The sequence below is a fragment of the Neodiprion lecontei genome, chromosome 2, assembly GCF_021901455.1.
Source record: "Neodiprion lecontei isolate iyNeoLeco1 chromosome 2, iyNeoLeco1.1, whole genome shotgun sequence".
Classification (NCBI taxonomy): domain Eukaryota; kingdom Metazoa; phylum Arthropoda; class Insecta; order Hymenoptera; family Diprionidae; genus Neodiprion; species Neodiprion lecontei.
In genome coordinates, this window is record NC_060261.1 from 43,848,493 (window position 1) to 43,865,867 (window position 17,375).

Consider the following 17,375-nt stretch of genomic DNA (forward strand, 5'->3'; position numbering starts at 1 on the left):
TGTTTTCTTTCTGGTTCCGGATAGGCACTTGTACATGGAAGGCGACACCGCAGTTTTTGCATTTATTTTCATCGCGTCGAATGAGTGTTGTATACATATCATCCTGTATATGCATGTTGTATCAATACACGTTATAATAAATAATTTAAATGACACAAGGTGATCGGGCAAAAAACGCGATTCCGAAAGTAACCATAGAAGAACTGTTACAGGGTGACCAGAGTAATGAGATATTCCTGCGGAACAATATTAACGAAGTCACCACAGTTATGGTAGGAAAAAAGTATAATTCTTTATTTCGTATTCCGCAATATTATCTCGCAACAATACTTCAGATCGCTTATTACAGCTGCTATGCTGTAGTTCGGCTTATGGTACTTCGGTAGTTTAGGAAAATAAATTCTTGGTTTTTAAATCGTAATTCGAGCGATCGAATCCCTATAGATTCAACTTACGTTCTCGCTCAGAATCGCAGCATCACTGTTAATCTTGAAGCCTCGCGTTACTAAACATCGGTTCGATGAATATCGGTAGACTTTTTTTTTCTTTATCTTCCTCTTGCAAATCGGAGTAGCCAAGATGAGGTGCAGATTGGTTCATTTATCGATCCCGTTTCCGCGGACAAATATCGGCGTCAAGTGTCAGCGGCGCTGGCGTAACGGTTTTATTAAACACCGGCGCGCGCCGTTCGAAGGCGCAGGCATACTTGTTTGAAACGTACCACGTGATCGCTGTCATCGTAATGGCCTGCGTTCTGCGCGCGTTTGACGGTTTCACAGTCGTGCCATCTCTAGAATGTCGGGAAAAGCAGCGCGGACTTTGATGAATCGTGAATTTTACGTGCACACATCTGTACCTGGAATACTTTAATTAACATAGATTTGACGCCTGGTATGATCAATCAGAAAAATGTGTTACGAATAAATAAGTCTGTCGTGCAACCTAGTTCCGATGTATGCATATTTTATAGGTATAAGGTGAGAAGGTGCGTATTAAAATTTTTGTTCAATTCAGCGTCGCCCTCTAGGTTATGGATCTCACAACGTATTCATTTTCTATACGTATGCATGTATGCACAATACCCGTTTCGTACGTTTGATTTGAAAAATAACGTACCTGTTATCCCAATTATTCGTAGCGATTCAATGCTAGCCTAACCTAACCGAATCAATCGCGTCGATTCCATGAGAATCTTACAATTTTCACAAGTTTCTCAATCGTTATGTGTTGTTTGTTTCATTGAAAATTGACACTATTGTGTAAGCATAACAAATAATTGATTTTCCATCCCGTTCTTAGTCTGATGTTGTTATGCCTAACAATTATTACTAAATTACTTGGGCACGTAGCATAGAACAACGTATTAGACAGTTTTTACGAAAAATTATTACTCACCCTGCCTTTAGCAAGAAAATTTGTTACAGTGTATCATTGTTCCAGGAGTGTCGTTGTTTGATGAAATATATATATATATACATATATATATATATATATTCCAATATGCTGGATTTTTAAACGAGCAATGAGAATATGAAGAGCAACATTAACAAAGAAGAGACAGATACGAAAAAGAAATATGTATTCTTTACCGATCCTGATGTTATCGTCAGACGTGCCGAGTCTTCAGCAGCTGTAAGATATATTTTGATCCTATTTTCCTATTTTATTGAATAACAAGGCTCATTAATTTGGTACTTGTATCCGTGAGAATCAACAGAATAATTTAATTGAGTATGCCACTCGAAAAAAAGTGAATAAAAAATTAAATAGTTCAACTGCGTCCCTTTATTAACGTTGCAGGCATCGCAGGCTCTACAGAGCTTCAAAATCAATGAACAGTTGCGGCAAAGCAATCCAAATGTAAATCAGAGCGAAGCAGAAGGATTTTCCAATCTGCAGACAAAATCGGATATCAAGGGGTTGGAAACCCTTCTCACCTATCATCCCGTACAACCCTATCCCTTCACCTTCATAACAGCAGTTAAGCGTAAGCTTGCACTTAATATGCATGCCGAGGCATGTAAACGAGCTTACGAACCTGAGAATCTTGACAAGCCTCAAACTGATAGAGGTGCTAATAACACGAACACTGATTTCAAACGCAGTATCAATCAAGTTGTACAAAAAATGGATTTTATAAAGCCGCTGAAAGTTCCTGATCTGAAAATCTCCCCAAAGACTTTGGATTATTCATTTCAAACAGCAGGGGGCTTTGGTAATAAAAAATTTGATATACACGGGCTGGACGAGCAAGTTTCCCCGGCTTGTAACAAATTGCCGAAAAGTGCCGAGAAGGTTCATCGAAAGCTAGATTTTAGTGTACTCGAGGGGTCCCAGAGTAAAAATTGTGAGAATATAGAGCCACTAAAAATCCCGGATTTGTCTATCGGTTCTAGTTCGACTAAGAAAAAAGAACACATTAGAGATAGCTCAAGGGAAAAAGAGAATAGGTCAAAAAGAATCAAAAAAGATGATTTAGCGCTTGCGAGGCAAGACGACTCACTCAAAGAGACACCTAGAAGGTCCAAATTGTCAAAGCATGTTTCTAGAAAAGATGCGGAGGAATCTGCTGATTCGGTATCTGAGATGCTGAGGTCAGAAAACTTTTTGAGCAGCTTACCAAGAGAGAGTGACTTTGCTTTAAAAAAGCCTAAGAGTAAAAATTTTATAACTTCTACAGTAAAAAAAAGCGATGATAAGAAACACAGATCAGTTAGCATGCAGGCTTTAAGATCAAGTCGAGAACGATCATCAGAAACGAAAACTAAAAATTCTGAAAATGATTCAAGTTCAGAAAATAATATGAAAATACACGAAAGAATTACGCTTAGGGATAATTTTAAAGGAAAATCTACTGAAAACTTAAACGATGTTAAGTACAAAAATCCAGAATTATTGAATTGCAAACAGCAAAAGCACGCTACGAAATTGCCCTCTCAAGGACAACCAAAACAACTTGAAAACCACCCCAAGTCACAAATTAGACAATCGTATGAAAAACAGAAACCATCCAACACAGAAATGGAATTTAAAGACATGAATATCTTGGATGTTTCAGAAGAGATTAAATCTGCTTGTGCTTCAAGCTCCAAAGAGACCGAGAAACAGTGTAGAAAAGATTCAAGTAGTAAGACTGATGATATAATGAGAAATGAAACATCGTTACAACAATCAAAAAGTAGTGAAACATCTCGCGAAGCAGAGCAATCGGATCATAGTTGTCAAATATCAACTCAAATGGAAAAGCATCATGAAAATTCGGGAAATGCAAGCAGCACTGACAAGTTTTCGAGCCAAAGCTTAAATGTGGACTCGAAATTAGCTGAGAATCCAATAAATCAAGTTGACAGTAGTACAACTTCATCCCAAAGCAAGTTAAACTCTGAATACATAAATCCGCAATCCAAATCATTCTCAGAAATCATTTTAGACCCAACAAGAATTTCATTCAGGGATGAAAGTTACGGAGAGCAAAATGAATTCTGTGACCTAGTAACACCGGATATTAATTTACTACTTCGGTCAAAACGAAGGAAAAATTTTTCGCACAAATCAGATAGTGAGAATGATCTACGCAGTCCAAAACACAAACCAGCTAATAACGTTCAAGCGGAGGTCAATGGTATTCAACTGGTAAGATTACACAAAACTTGAATCACTTGAATATTTTTCTATATCAAACATACAGCAGTCCGTACATGTTTCAAAATATTCAATTCAGTGCATTTTTATTGTGTGTGTAAATTTGCAGTTACACCCAACAGCATTGCACATGCAATTTCAAGCCGAATTACGCCTGCTAGATTCATTCAATGAATCACTGTGGCAGGTGATGAATGTTGAAAAGCTAAAAGAAAACGAAATGAGACGAAAGAATTTGATGCTTTTGCAGGCGGGCAGAGATACCATCGATGCAGAAAGACATCAGGAAAACCAGAGCAAAGCTGATCAGGAAACAATCGAAAAAAGTGAGTAGACAAACATTCGTATTAATCTGGAAACAATCGAAATCACCTACAATGTATAATCCAAATAAATTCTCTGTCTTTTACAAGTTGGTGTTTTTCCACCATACTCACATTCACGTACAATGTATAATAAATCAAATAAATTCTCTTGTCTTTTTCAAGCTGGAGATTTACCACCACACCACATCAATGAAACAAATGATCCTAATGTTGAAGTGATGAATACGAGCAATGAAAATCCTAATACCAAATCCGTTAGAACGCCTGGACGTGTTAAACACTCCCAGGATAAGACCCTGGCAGACTCTGATAATTTCTTGAAAAAGTATGATCGTACATCTGTCAGAGTAACGGAGGTTCAAACTCAGACTGCAAATGATATTGCAACACAAACAGACACACACAGGGTTAGGCGTAGATATGTATGTGTAATTTCTGACGACAGTGTGATTGTATGAAGTTGTACTTGATTTTTTTATGCAAACAATTTTTTATGTACAGATTTCTCCAGCCAGACAAATTCCTGGTATAACATATGAAAGAGAAACGTCAGATATAGAAGAAATTCCTCAGCTTTCGTTCGAATCGCTCAATCAATTTGAAGATTTTGACCAAATCGAAAATGTTTCGTTGCCGAGCAGAATGCACACGATGTCAGAAATCAGTTTGCATGAAACAACGTCTTCAATCAAAACTGAAACTGGGACTGAAATTAGTATTTCAACAAGAGACGTTACCTGCTCTTTTAACAAATATCTTGATTCAGAGGTACACCTGCTATTGTACAAAATTGAAAAATACTCTTCCATCACTGAGTTAGATATAGCTTGTGCGCAATAATGTCCAGAGCCTGCATTTGATAGATCATTTACTCCTTATTGCTCATATTGCTTTGAGTGTGGGTGACCGTACTTTATTTTACCTGAAAACTACATAGTCTCTGAGACTACGCATAGCCAGCATTTTACTCCCTATGTAATCCAAGTGCTAGACAGTTCTGCTTGTATGAACTTTAGGTACAATTAATTGTTCTCAGTTTTGCTTATGTGTTCCCTTTGGGCGCTAAAGAGTAACTGGTCCAAAGGTACATTGTAATCGTTTCAAAATATATTATTTTGAAACTGATTTGATTCACTTATAGTAGGGAAATTCGCTTCTAAACAGGTGATTAATATTATGAAACGCAATCTATTTCAGTTGGCTCAATTGATTAAAGACGAAAAACAAAGATTTGATGAAATTGAAATGCTTTTTAAGTCTCGGGAAAAGACTTTGAATGATCGCACAAAAAAGCTGGTTAAATTGGAAGAACAAAAACGTGCCTTACGAGATATGGGTCAAGATAGCCGAATCAGTTCAGTAAAGAAAAAGCAAAGAGCCTTGCTTTTAAAATTGCAACAAGAGAAAGACGAAATGAACAGGTAAACGCAGTCGATTCTGCATATTTTTTTTATTTTTTTTATTTTTTTTATTTTTTTTATCATTACCCTTTGATAACTGTAATTTGCTAGGTTGAAGGAACTACACAAAAAGGCTAGTCAGGAGCGTAAACTTATGCTTCAAAAACAAAGAAACATGTTGAATCCTCAAATGTCTACGAAAAATATTCTAACAAAATTAAAGAGAAGCGCGGACAATCAATCCCCGCGACGGTTATCCGGCCCTATGAAAGGGTATGACATTAGGAGTCCGAGTTCCATGAGCTCACTTCTAGATTCAGATAAGTCACAACTTGACCGTTCTCATATGGAAATGAAATCTCATGGAGCCGAAGGAAAGTTACACAAATATGAAGGGAAGATGCCGAGGTCTGACATTGCTTCCAGCCAAGAGGTGAGATTTTTCATCATACCACTAAAAACATTCGGTCTTGTGCAAGTATGGAGACCTTTCTAATTTTGGATATTATTTTTCAGGGACAGGATACAAGATTGATTAAAGCTAATCAATTTGATAATATGACAGAACCATCTGATACTTCTTTTATTGACTGTAATATCTTATCTCCAGACTCACAAAAATTTCTTGCAAAAGAACAAAAAATTCACAGTGCAGCCCAAACATCCGATGCGAAGCTAAAGTATGAGACAAAACCATGTAAATACAAAGAAGTGATGCCGAAACTAGATATTTTACACCATAAATTGCATGGAACTGATATTGAATCCAACATTAGTTCTAAGAAATTAAGTAAACAGGACATTCTCACTGGGTTGGAAAAACCAAAGGTGAAGGAGCTCCAGTCAAAGTCTGCGTTGAATGAGTTGGACAAATCAATTTGCGATAATGTTAAATCTGAATCCGATACTCTGGTGGATGAGGTTTCAAAAAAGTCAAAGTCTTCACAAGCAACTGAAATTAATTTTGAAAACTTGAAACTGAAACGTGAAAAAGAATTATTATATCAAAAGAATCCATTTGTTTCGGAGAATTTAAACACAGAATCTGACGATATTGCGGAAGAATTAGGTTCAAGGCAATCGAAATCATCACATATTGTTGAAGATATTTCAGAGATGACTTCTAAGAGTTCAAAGAAGACACAAAATACGTCAATGATCAGCAAAGAGAGTTCCAAGAAATCGCAAAACAGTTCTAAGATCAAGTCGAATTCAAAACGCAAGGGGTCAAGGAGTTTAAAATCCAAATCATCATCTGACATTCTATCCGAAAATATTATGCGATCAAAATCGAGTTCACAAATTCCAGAAGAAATTATGAAGTACCATAGCAAACGATCTAAAATGGAGAAAGATGAAGCCCAGTCTGAAGAGGATTTTGAAAATTTGTTGACAGATCTTGAAGCTAATGAAAGTCAGAGCTCCCTGCATGCACTAGTTAAACACTCAAAAGCCGTCAAAGAAAAGAATTATCAAATTCTTAAAAATATAGCAAACGAACACGAGGCCAAAGAGAATGTTCCTTCGAAAGATTCCGAAAATATGCGGTGTATTTCTGGAAGACAAGATGGAAATTTCCAAAATGTGGGAAATATGTCTACGAGGTCGCAAGTCAGCACGCTTACCATTTCACATCATAGTTCAGGAGAAAGTGAAAAAAGTTATTCTCGATCTGTTGTAATACGAGCACAAGATCATCACTTCAGAACAAGCAAAAAACTCGATCAGTACGTATATACTTGCTTTTTCTTTTATTCTGGTAATTCCTTCAATCATAGAAACAATCGACGATCTTCTATGTTAGTGCAAAACTTATTTTTTTTGATATGCAGCTCAAATTATAGCACAAATCGAAGTTGGTATTTGTTCGAAATTTGCAGGTATTTTATTTTGACCCCAACACAATGCAAATTATTTAAGGAACACAGTGTCTATATATTGCACTCGGGCACAGGTCTAATAATAACTTGAAAATGCGTATTTGCTTGCCGTGTACTGTTAAAAATAGATTTTCTGCTACGTGTCCCTAACTTGTACCGAAGATACTTCAGTCCTCGCAATTTTGCCCTGTTGAAAAGATCTGATTTCCAAGCGTCTCCCTTTCCAAAGAAAATCCTCGTTTATGTGTGATATTCTTCACATTTTTGCTCGTAGTATATCAACCATTTGAACCTATTTTAATTAGTTAAAATCATCGATGAATGCTTGGGACTGCCTGAGTTTTATGTTTTGATCAAAAATAAGTACTAGAATGAAGACATTTCCGCCAGCAAAGTCGTCACAAACTTGGAGAACTGGAAAAGTTAGAAGAAGTATGTGAAGTTCGTCATAAATCTTGAGCTTACAAGCGTGGTACTAATGTTTCGAGTAATCATAGTTCACTTATCTATGGCAAAAACTTGTTTTCCAAGTATCACCTTGTGCAAAATTTAACTAAGATCATAATTTGCACTCCTATCACGATTCGCTATGATGCTTATCGCAGAATTTCGAAAATGATAGTAGGATTATTAATGGGCTTTACTTTCGATGCCATGTCTTGCCCCATAGTTTGTACAAAGAATCTTAAAGTTGTATCTAACAAGTGAATTTACCATTTGGATAATCTGAAGAAGTTGAGAAGTTTCGCAAATGAAAATTCGTGACAACCTTTAATTTTGCATATAACACAGTTCAACTATCCCTTGTTTCCCAAAAAGTATAAGTAGAGTAGATAGAAGCAACTTTACCTATTATTCTAACGGGTCTGGCATTGTTATCCGGAGTGTCCGAGATATTTTTTTCCTGACATTAAATAATCGGTTTGTTTATTTTTCTAGAATATTAAGTGCTAGGGAGGCAGCTCTCGCTTCACGCAGAAGTTGTGTAGAGAAGTGGATTGCATGGCACTCACGACTCCGTGCCGAGGAAAACCGTGTTACTCGCATGGAGGAAGCAATGATCAAACTCGTCAGTGGTACTCATAATGCTGTATCGTATCATGGTAAAGAATCCCGACTCTCAACTCTTATTCTTGCAAATTATTCACCTAATTATTTACAGTACAAGACAGCGACAGATTTATTGATTCACTACAAGTATTTGAAAGATTTTTTATGTTCGTAACTAACTCAATTGATATGAATTTCCATTATTAGATACAACCATATCATCAGATACAAGCGACGTGGAAAGCAGAATTGAAATGTTAGCTGAGAAGCTTGCAGAGCGACGAACTGAAATGACTAGATTAAAACGAGAAGCTAAACGGCAAGCTAAACAGAGGCTGAAAGCATTGGAAACGAATCTTCTCAACCAAATCAAGGTACGTTATTAGGTAGAGACATATCTAACAGTCCATTGTGTGCTCTAACTTTGGATGCCCATTAAATTGACAATAAAATTTACAATATGCTCTACTCTATTATATCTACTCTGTTATATGTATATACATTTACTGATAATCAATAGAATGCAAATGGATTTTAAAATAATTAAACCTAATTCGTTGTTATATGGATTTGTTGATAACAGAAATACGATACAACGATCCACGAAATGCGTAAGAAGTTGGAGAACAAACGAGGCGCAGTAGCGAATGATGGCTTATCGGACAAACTTGCTATTGAATCAAAATCACTAACTGATTTCAAGATACCAGAGATTCCCATTAAAAGAATCAAAGAAATATATAAAAATAGCGATTTACTGAAGTCCCGTTCGGAATCTGAAATCAGAGGTTTGATGTCTGACGATAATCAGCATAAAGATTTGGAAATGTACGGAAGTGAAAATTCAAAACGTATTTCAAGTTACAAAAAATCGCCAAGGTCTGCCACCAGTCATGTCACCGATCGATCCGAAATGATAAGTGTTAAGAGAAAAGCTGAAACCGAAAGTATAAAATCAATCTTTGAAGACGTTAAAAGCACTGCCTCGAAAGAACCAGACATTACTTCCGACTATATAGGAAATCAGTCGATATCTGAGCAAATTGAAGAAAGTAATCGTGCATCGAATTTAAGATCGTCGTCAGAAAGATCAATAGATGAAATTTCCATAGTGAGTTCACAGTGTAAATCCGATTCAAGTCGCAAAGAGTTACAATTGTCACGACATAAAGAAATCCGTAATGAGGGTATCACGTCGGGCGCATCAAGAGCTTCTTCAAATCGCGAACCAGACTCAATTCCGGAGAGCATTGAAACTACCACTTCCCTCCAAGAAGTACAGTCCAAGCCCGTGGAAACAGTTACTGATGTTGAATATTCAAGATGTTACAGCATTTCCATTCAACCGTCAATTTCAAAAGATATTCCTACCGAAATTTTATCGGACTTGGAAAAACGCAATCACAGAAGTATTGTAGAGTGCAACTCGTCACCACATGCGATTTCAGATGGTGAAACTATCAGTGATTACATGCTTGAGGAAATTTCTCAGAGAGATGATAAGAACGTTTCCATATCGGAAAGTCAACAATTGATTTCATCAAAACGTATTTTAACTAAAATTACAGATTCCGAGGTACGATCAGATACGAGTCCCTCGGAAGTACATCTGATTAAAAATTCTAGTATTGACAACGTAACCGATGGATTGATCAGTGTCACTTCGAGATCGAGTTCTGGACAGAATGCCCCACAAATTATCCTGGATGAAGCACTTACTACAAAAGGATGCTCTGACATTGATGAAGACGTGCTTGAGGAATCTGTTCAGGAATCTGAATCAATTTCCAACAAACTAAGCTTTCTGGAGCTGGGCAATAAAAATTTGAACGATGATATAAGTACACTTGAAAATGACCTCAAAGCTCTTTCCGAAATGATGTCGCAGTTTAGTAAATCATCAGACAACAAATCAAAGTCTGACAAGGAAGAACAGGTAGTTGGTGTTCTTGTGAATGACTCAGACAAGGGAACTTCCACAGATGTCACTGATTTAGACCATCCAAATAATTTCAGTGACCAAGAACTTATGTTTAATTCGAATAAGAATGCTACATATATTGTAGATGAAGAGCGCGAAAACGTTGACTTTAATGAGAAAGACTTGAATGCACAGGTGTCTGAAATAATGCAGAAAATAGTGCCTGAAGATACGGCACTACGAACATACTCCGAACAGGAAATTGATTTCAAAGCAAGAAGTAGAGAAATCTTGAACGAAATTGAGAAATCAATTATATCTGACCATGTCAAATCTCCTGACAGAGTCGACATCAATACAAAAAGTATCGAAATAAATGCATCCTTTGAAGAGAATAAAGATGCGGAAGCAATCAACCACTTGAATTCTTTGAAAAACGATATCATGTCCATTGCGGAAATCATTTCAAATTCATCTGAAGCTAAAAAAGACTTCACATTAAGCGGAAGTTTAGAATGTGATAATCTATCAGAGGATGCTGATGCCATTGAGGCATGTTCAAACTCACACCCGCATGCATTTGTAGAACCTGTAGTGTTAGAACAATTTGTTGAAAAGGAAAGCCTTGAAAAACCTGCTTCGAAAATGCCTGACGAGTGTAACTTGAAAGAAGATTCGTTTCAAACATCCAATGAAACAAACCGACCCGTTCATAGTTTGAATGATAATATAGAGATTGTGAGCAGTAAAAACATAACTGAAACGCCTCCTCCTGAACTACTAGAGACGAATTTTGAACATTCAGATCAGAAATCCACATTTGAAACGATCAAAGATCCGGAGTACGAAGATATATCAGAAGAAAATTTGGAGGTTTCAGAAATTATGGACAAATCTGAACAGCAAAGATCCGAAGGGGAATTATATCAGAAGTCCAGTAGATTGCCAGAGAAATATCAAATGACACAAAAATCTGAAGATGTATTGAGAATTTTAGATGAAATCACTCAGAAAACAAATCAAGCGTCACAAAAATCTCAACAGTTTTTAATCACACCTGAAAATAATGGGAAAAAAATAGGAGAACTGCTCCAGAAGTCTGAACAATTATGTAAAAATTTTCAAGCCTTGACATCGATACCCCGTCGATCTGATGCTGGGTTTGAATTACCAATTACTGAATCACATATTCCTAATAAAAGGTTGATTCTTCAAACGAAAGTGACTTCTGAACAGCCTGAACAAATTCTAAATGAATCTGGTTTTCCTCAACAAATTGATATACCTGAAAAGACAAACCAAACAGCTCACGAACAGAAGACTGAATATGTTTCACATGATATTGAGATAGAAATTTCATCTATTCCCAGTGATAAGCCAGAGACGTCAAGTAGCGTTGCTGTTGAGAGTCACTCTACTAAGTCCCTGGATGAGCTGGAAACGGGTCAAATAAGGAATAAAGAAGATCCAGACAAATTCGGTACATGTCAAACAAAATTCACCAGAGAATCAACAAAATTGGATATTTCTATGCATCAAACTGATATTCAGCATCAGAACGATAAGGAATCGGTCGTAGAAACAAGGATGTTTATAGGGAATCTAGTAGATACGTATAACCCTATCGAAAGGTTGAAAATACCCTGTCAACACGATGAATCGCAAATATTTGATACCAAAATATCAGCAGATATTGGCTTACCTGATGCTGACGTGAAAAGTTATAAAGCTCAAGGTTATTCTACTAAGGAAGAATCAACTCAACAAATTCAAGAAGAATCTGTGGATACAGCATCACAAAAGTTCGATAACTCGTCTGATAAATCTATCAAGAGCGTAGAAATTCCTGAGCAGATTTCACTAATAGGCGAAACCAGAATACTCTCAGAGTCTTCTGAATATGATATTATATCGCATCAATCAAATCTGGGTTCTGCTAATGAACAATTAAAGCAAAACTTAATTATAACCAAATTAAGTGAGGATACCGGACTTGGTGATGATAATGACGATAAGGGGAAGTCTTATGAGGAGCTGAAAAAAGTTAAACATTTGGGTAACATCAATGTACATGTACACACTATTGAGGAGAGCAGTCTGATACCATTGTTTGGGAAAAGTTCTTTAGAAAATGTTGAGAACAAGGTGGACACTTTGAAATTAAAACACTCCGATGAACAGGAACCTCAAATGACTGTTGAAGCACTTGCAAACTTGGAAAATCAGTGTGATGAAATTCTGCAAGAAAGTTTTGAAAAGTTGGATGAGACACGAGAATCCAACTTGCAACTTCAAGCTATCAACGAACCCATACATGGATTACATGCTGGATTTGAAAACAGTGAGAAATCTCAAAACTCTGCAGATTTATTACCGGAACTTATTCATTCTGAAAAATCTAGAGATATATTGTACAAAAGCGATGTAGCCGATAAATCGGATTGTGCTTCACAAAAATCTGACGAGTCTCAGGTATCGGGTAAATCTGAAGATAATTTACAAAAGTATGAAGTTGAACTGCCATCTGAATCTAGCGAGGAGGCTGAAACACCGAGAAGCGTGTCAGAAATAGAAATAGATTCACCTAGAGATCCCAACGATTCTAGGCTGGACATCGAAGCCTTAGATGATGATCTGCTAGCAAATGAAAATAATTCCGAGACGAAAAACATTAAACTGAAGAATGAATTCAATGCAACACCAGTCATCGCCACATCCGAAAAAGACATTGAAGCTATGATCGACAAGTTAAAAGGTAATTTTCATTCAATGAATTATACCAAATGTCTCACAATAATATTCACAAGTATTGAATATTTTCTATAATTCACTGTCAGCATAGAATCTAATTTTGCAAACACGAGATCAACACTCGCCGAGATATATTACTTATACAGTTCTATTCTATTGTATACTGTATTATTCATATTCTGGGGTCGAATTTTCGAAAATATGTTATTGTTGTTTATCTAGATATTCGTTTATACTATTGAACAATTGGTAATCGTGAAGCACTGCATATGCATACTTTCATTAATTTACTAGCCACGTGTGCCATAAAATTTTCCTACATCGAAAGTGCATTTTTTACGTTTCACACAAACACAAATATATTTGAAAGTTCTTGTAATTTTAATTGGAATGTAGTTTAGGACTCTGTGCAGACGAATCATGGGCAAATTTTCAATCAGCAGCTCCTCATTTCTTTATTCTCTCTCTCCTCGCTGTGGTGCACAGAATTAGGGAATTATGTAGAGATTCCAAAGTTATAAGTCAATATTTAGAATTTTCATCATATTATCGACAAAAAATTGCAGCTATAAAAATGTTCTTCCCTTTTGTTATGATGCACCCGCCATGAAAAATTATGATACACACTTTGATACTCAACGCTGATACTTTGATAGCTAAATTTTCTGTACGATTATTAGAATTATTAGCCTGGGCTACAAGTATTTGCTGTGACGTGCTTCGCTGTATTGAATTATTTCTGTGTGCTATTTTATATTTATCGATAAATCAAATCCTAATTTTTGCAATACTCATTTTTGGCTAATGTGTGAAGCATCTGTGGTACAGCCATATGTTGTTTATTTTCAGAATAACAATATCAAGACAATTTTTACCTCGAAGGTAATTTACTACAAAACTAGGAATGTAATAAACATTGATTTGCCCTCCTTTTTCCAATTAAATGTCGCATGAATGCTTGATCTTGATACCTTTGTGTATACAAAATAATCACTCTAGCTATATATATTTTACAATTGTCGAAGCATGATTTCCTACAAACGTCTCCACAGATTGTTTTTAAAGTAATAACAAACTGTCCATACAATTGATAATGTGATGATGGTTCACAGGTTTCTGCACAATTTTATCGATTCACTGATATACTTCACGGACAATTATTGTTCAATTTGATAAATGATTAGTCATTCCTACAGAATTCTTAGACCAATCAAATTGCAATCGAAGTTTAGTGATAAACCTGGACATATAACGGTTTATTATAGACGATGCTCGCATTATTGAAACTACTCGACAGCTACCAATATAATAATTGCTTGGTATCTACTAAAAAATCGTAAAACGTTAGAAACCACTTGTCACTTTAGAACAATTGATATTCATCTTCGGATAGCAATTTGATTTGACCTTTGATGATAATTTAAAGAATTAGCCCTCAAGAACGCTAAACGAACATTCAATTTTCAACTCTACATATTGATATTTAGTGATGATTGTTACGGAATGCTTATGAAGTTCATTTTAACTTGATAACATATTATGACTATGAATAATTTGAGATACTAGGCGTGTACCTATAGCACTGGAACAAGTAATGCTAGACCTGTCCTATTTCATGGATGACATTGTGTAAAGAATAAAATGTTAAGAATGAACCATACAACTATGCGCAGCTTGTACCAACTAATATTTTGTACTGTAAAAAATTATAGTGTCACTGGAACAGCCGGGTTTGGAAGTCGCTGAGCTAGAGGCGAAGCTACTCCGGATTCAAGAACTCCAAATTGAATTAGAGGTAACGGTTGAGGCAGTTTATTATCTTGAGCAAAGAATTTGACATTGTCCTAATACCGAAATAATGAATCAAACTCTTACAGATCAAGAAACTAGAGGCTGAAGAGGTCTCCTACTACGTGAGAGAAATCCCAAATAAACCACCACCGCCCTACACGCCTCCAAGTGGAGGGCGATTGTCCGTATCGCAGACATCGCCATCACCGGCACCTGCTGTGGTTCCAACTAACGTGGAGGACTTAACATCCTTCACTGAAAGAGCAACGCATTTAATTTATCAAGCCAAAAAGTCCGGAGACGATATAATCAGCCTTCAGCCCCCAACCGAAATCTGCGAGCTGAGTAAAGACAATAACGAAACGGCAAGAAGAGACAGAAAAATATACAACACATTTTTATTTGACCTCTGCAAGGAAACTATATCAGAAGTTTATCAATCTGAATGCGAAAAGCCTGGACCGAGTTGGCTGAAGCCAAATGCTAAAACAAAGCCGGCAATGAAGATTCCGACAACGGTTGAAGGTCTGAATGACTACGTGAGCAAAGAAGTTGCGACGTTATTTGGCTTCAAGACGAAATTGCAAAGAGAGAACCTGGTTATGCGTTGGAGTAGGAAGCGACGCGACAGGGTGGACGAGTTATTGGCTAGAGAGGCCCAAGCCGAGGAAGATGAATGGACTAAGTTTCATCACGATGAATTGGCGGTGAAAAATGAACTAACAACCGCGATATTGGACTCGCTTATACTCGATGCTGCTAACGTCGTTAAAATGGCTTACATTAAGAAGCGACAAGTCACGAGTTGAAAGATATCGCGCATAATTTTGTGGGAACCAACAAATCCACTCACAATCAATCATGCTTCAAGTTAATGATTGATGAAAATTTAACGCGATTTCCCGAAACAAAGGTGTACTAACTTGAAGAACTGTTCGAACTGTGACAAACACTTATCATCAAACTGTAAACCGGGTGTTTGGTGAAAGTGGGCACTAATGTCTGTCGAGGTGACTGTGTCCTAAGCCATCCTTGCAGGTTGTCGCCCCCCCCCCCCTGAGCATGAGTGGCCTCTTACCTCAAATATTCCTGGGTAAATGAAAAATGTGACATTCATGCTTGAATTTGTATATAGTGATATCGTTCCATATACAAATTTCGACAGCTGTTTGTACAACTTATATATGTCATCTTACAGCCGTACAATTCTTCTTTAATTTTCGTATTACTCGCAATGTGTAGGCTGGATCCTATATTCTTTACCTTATACTCGTAAGCTTAAGATTTTGGGTAATTGTTATCCCTAAATTCAAGGTGACATGACGTATCTCTACGTTTCCAATATTGCGGCATCGGTTACATATCTCTGCAGTGGGCTACGATTAGTTTATTGATGCAGCTGCGGTCGAGAGATGAGGTAATTTCACTGCCTCAAAACTCAGTATCGAACTGACTACTGTCAACGTACAAATATTATAATCTGTGAGCGTATGGCAAGCATGCGATTTTGTTATAAAAATCGTAAAATGTTCGTTTACAAATCTTGTACCTAAATGCAACGCAAAAACCTTCTTTTATATTGTTTTTTTTTTCTCTGTTGATAATTTAGTTATTTATTCTGTTATAACTATGATTGGCTAGGTGACTAATAGAACAATGGATACTAATTACGGCTCAGCGTGCCGGGCTCAACTGTTTTAATATGAACTTGACAAAATTTCCCTAGAAGACTGAAAGACTGGAGCCATTTTAATCAAAATTACTACCAAGTTTTCGAATTTATTAGTATTAAATTAAAATTATATGAGTGGTACACCTTAACCGGAATATCCACAAGGAATTTATCATTCAAGTACGTGGAGGAATTTGTAATTTAATTATAGTGACAGCTACGTCGCGGGGATACTTGCATCGTTAATTTTTCTTACATATGTGTTCATGGTTGTGATGTAAATAGTACAATATTCAACGTATTCACGATTCCCATAGGGCTTAAACTAAACTATCCATTCTGCAGGACTCTTTATCAGCTAAGGAAATATTACGTGGCAATCATAATCATATCTTTCTACCGAACTTAATATTCTTACGGGTGCACTTACCGTCACAGGTTTGTTTCTTAACGTTCTCTTCCTAAAGCGAGAAATACGATAATCACGATGCTGCTTCAATTTTTTTTACCGACTTTCCTCAAGTCCGTCGCGCACATAAGCAAGCTCAAGTGTACCGACTGGATTTTATTTTTATAATACCATAAACAATGATGTTTCGTGTCGATACTTTTATTTATACCGAGCATGTTAGCGCTAGTGTATGAAACAGTATTTATACGCAACTCAGTTACCGATAGGATGTCCACGTACGTAGTTGAATATGTACTTAATTAAGTTCTGATATATTTTATAATAAACTTTGATGAAAAGTAATCGTAAAAATTCACCCTTCGCATTTCCTTTCAACTTTTGTTATTATTCACTTTACACAGCACCGTGAAATTTAGTCTCTCCTGTCAGACGATGCGGTAGATCCGGTCAGTTGAGCACTCACGATTGAACTGAAACAACCGTGACCTTACCTCTCGCAATGTTGACAAAATCGGGATTCCAGTGTAGTA

General features: G+C 36.6%; 1 protein-coding gene across 2 annotated transcripts; it reads left to right on the forward strand.

Annotated features, from left to right (window-relative positions):
* The first annotated feature begins 756 nt into the window (after positions 1-756).
* Positions 757-17,187, forward strand: LOC107227813 (centrosome-associated protein 350). Of its 2 annotated transcripts, none has more exons than XM_015669063.2 (14): positions 757-985; positions 1,441-1,632; positions 1,801-3,633; positions 3,752-3,968; positions 4,131-4,390; positions 4,470-4,736; positions 5,166-5,389; positions 5,480-5,801; positions 5,885-7,095; positions 8,188-8,351; positions 8,506-8,672; positions 8,882-12,974; positions 14,683-14,765; positions 14,848-17,187. In XM_015669063.2, the coding sequence occupies exons 2-14, from the start codon at positions 1,531-1,533 to the stop codon at positions 15,568-15,570; spliced, it is 9,666 nt and encodes a 3,221-aa protein (XP_015524549.2). In that variant the 5' UTR covers positions 757-985; positions 1,441-1,530; the 3' UTR covers positions 15,571-17,187. The 2 variants fall into 2 exon arrangements, with proteins under 2 accessions (XP_015524549.2, XP_046589178.1); XM_046733222.1 differs by having other exon boundaries at positions 3,893-3,968.
* Positions 17,188-17,375: the final 188 nt, after the last annotated feature.

Excerpts from the sequence above, each read along its gene's own strand:
- LOC107227813 (XM_015669063.2), top strand. The coding sequence starts at position 1,531 with ATGAAGAGCAACATTAACAAAGAAGAGACAGATACGAAAAAGAAATAT. Across the intron at positions 3,634-3,751 it reads AGGTCAATGGTATTCAACTG|TTACACCCAACAGCATTGCA; the intron begins GTAAGATTACAC and ends GTAAATTTGCAG. Across the intron at positions 8,673-8,881 it reads ATCTTCTCAACCAAATCAAG|AAATACGATACAACGATCCA; the intron begins GTACGTTATTAG and ends TGTTGATAACAG.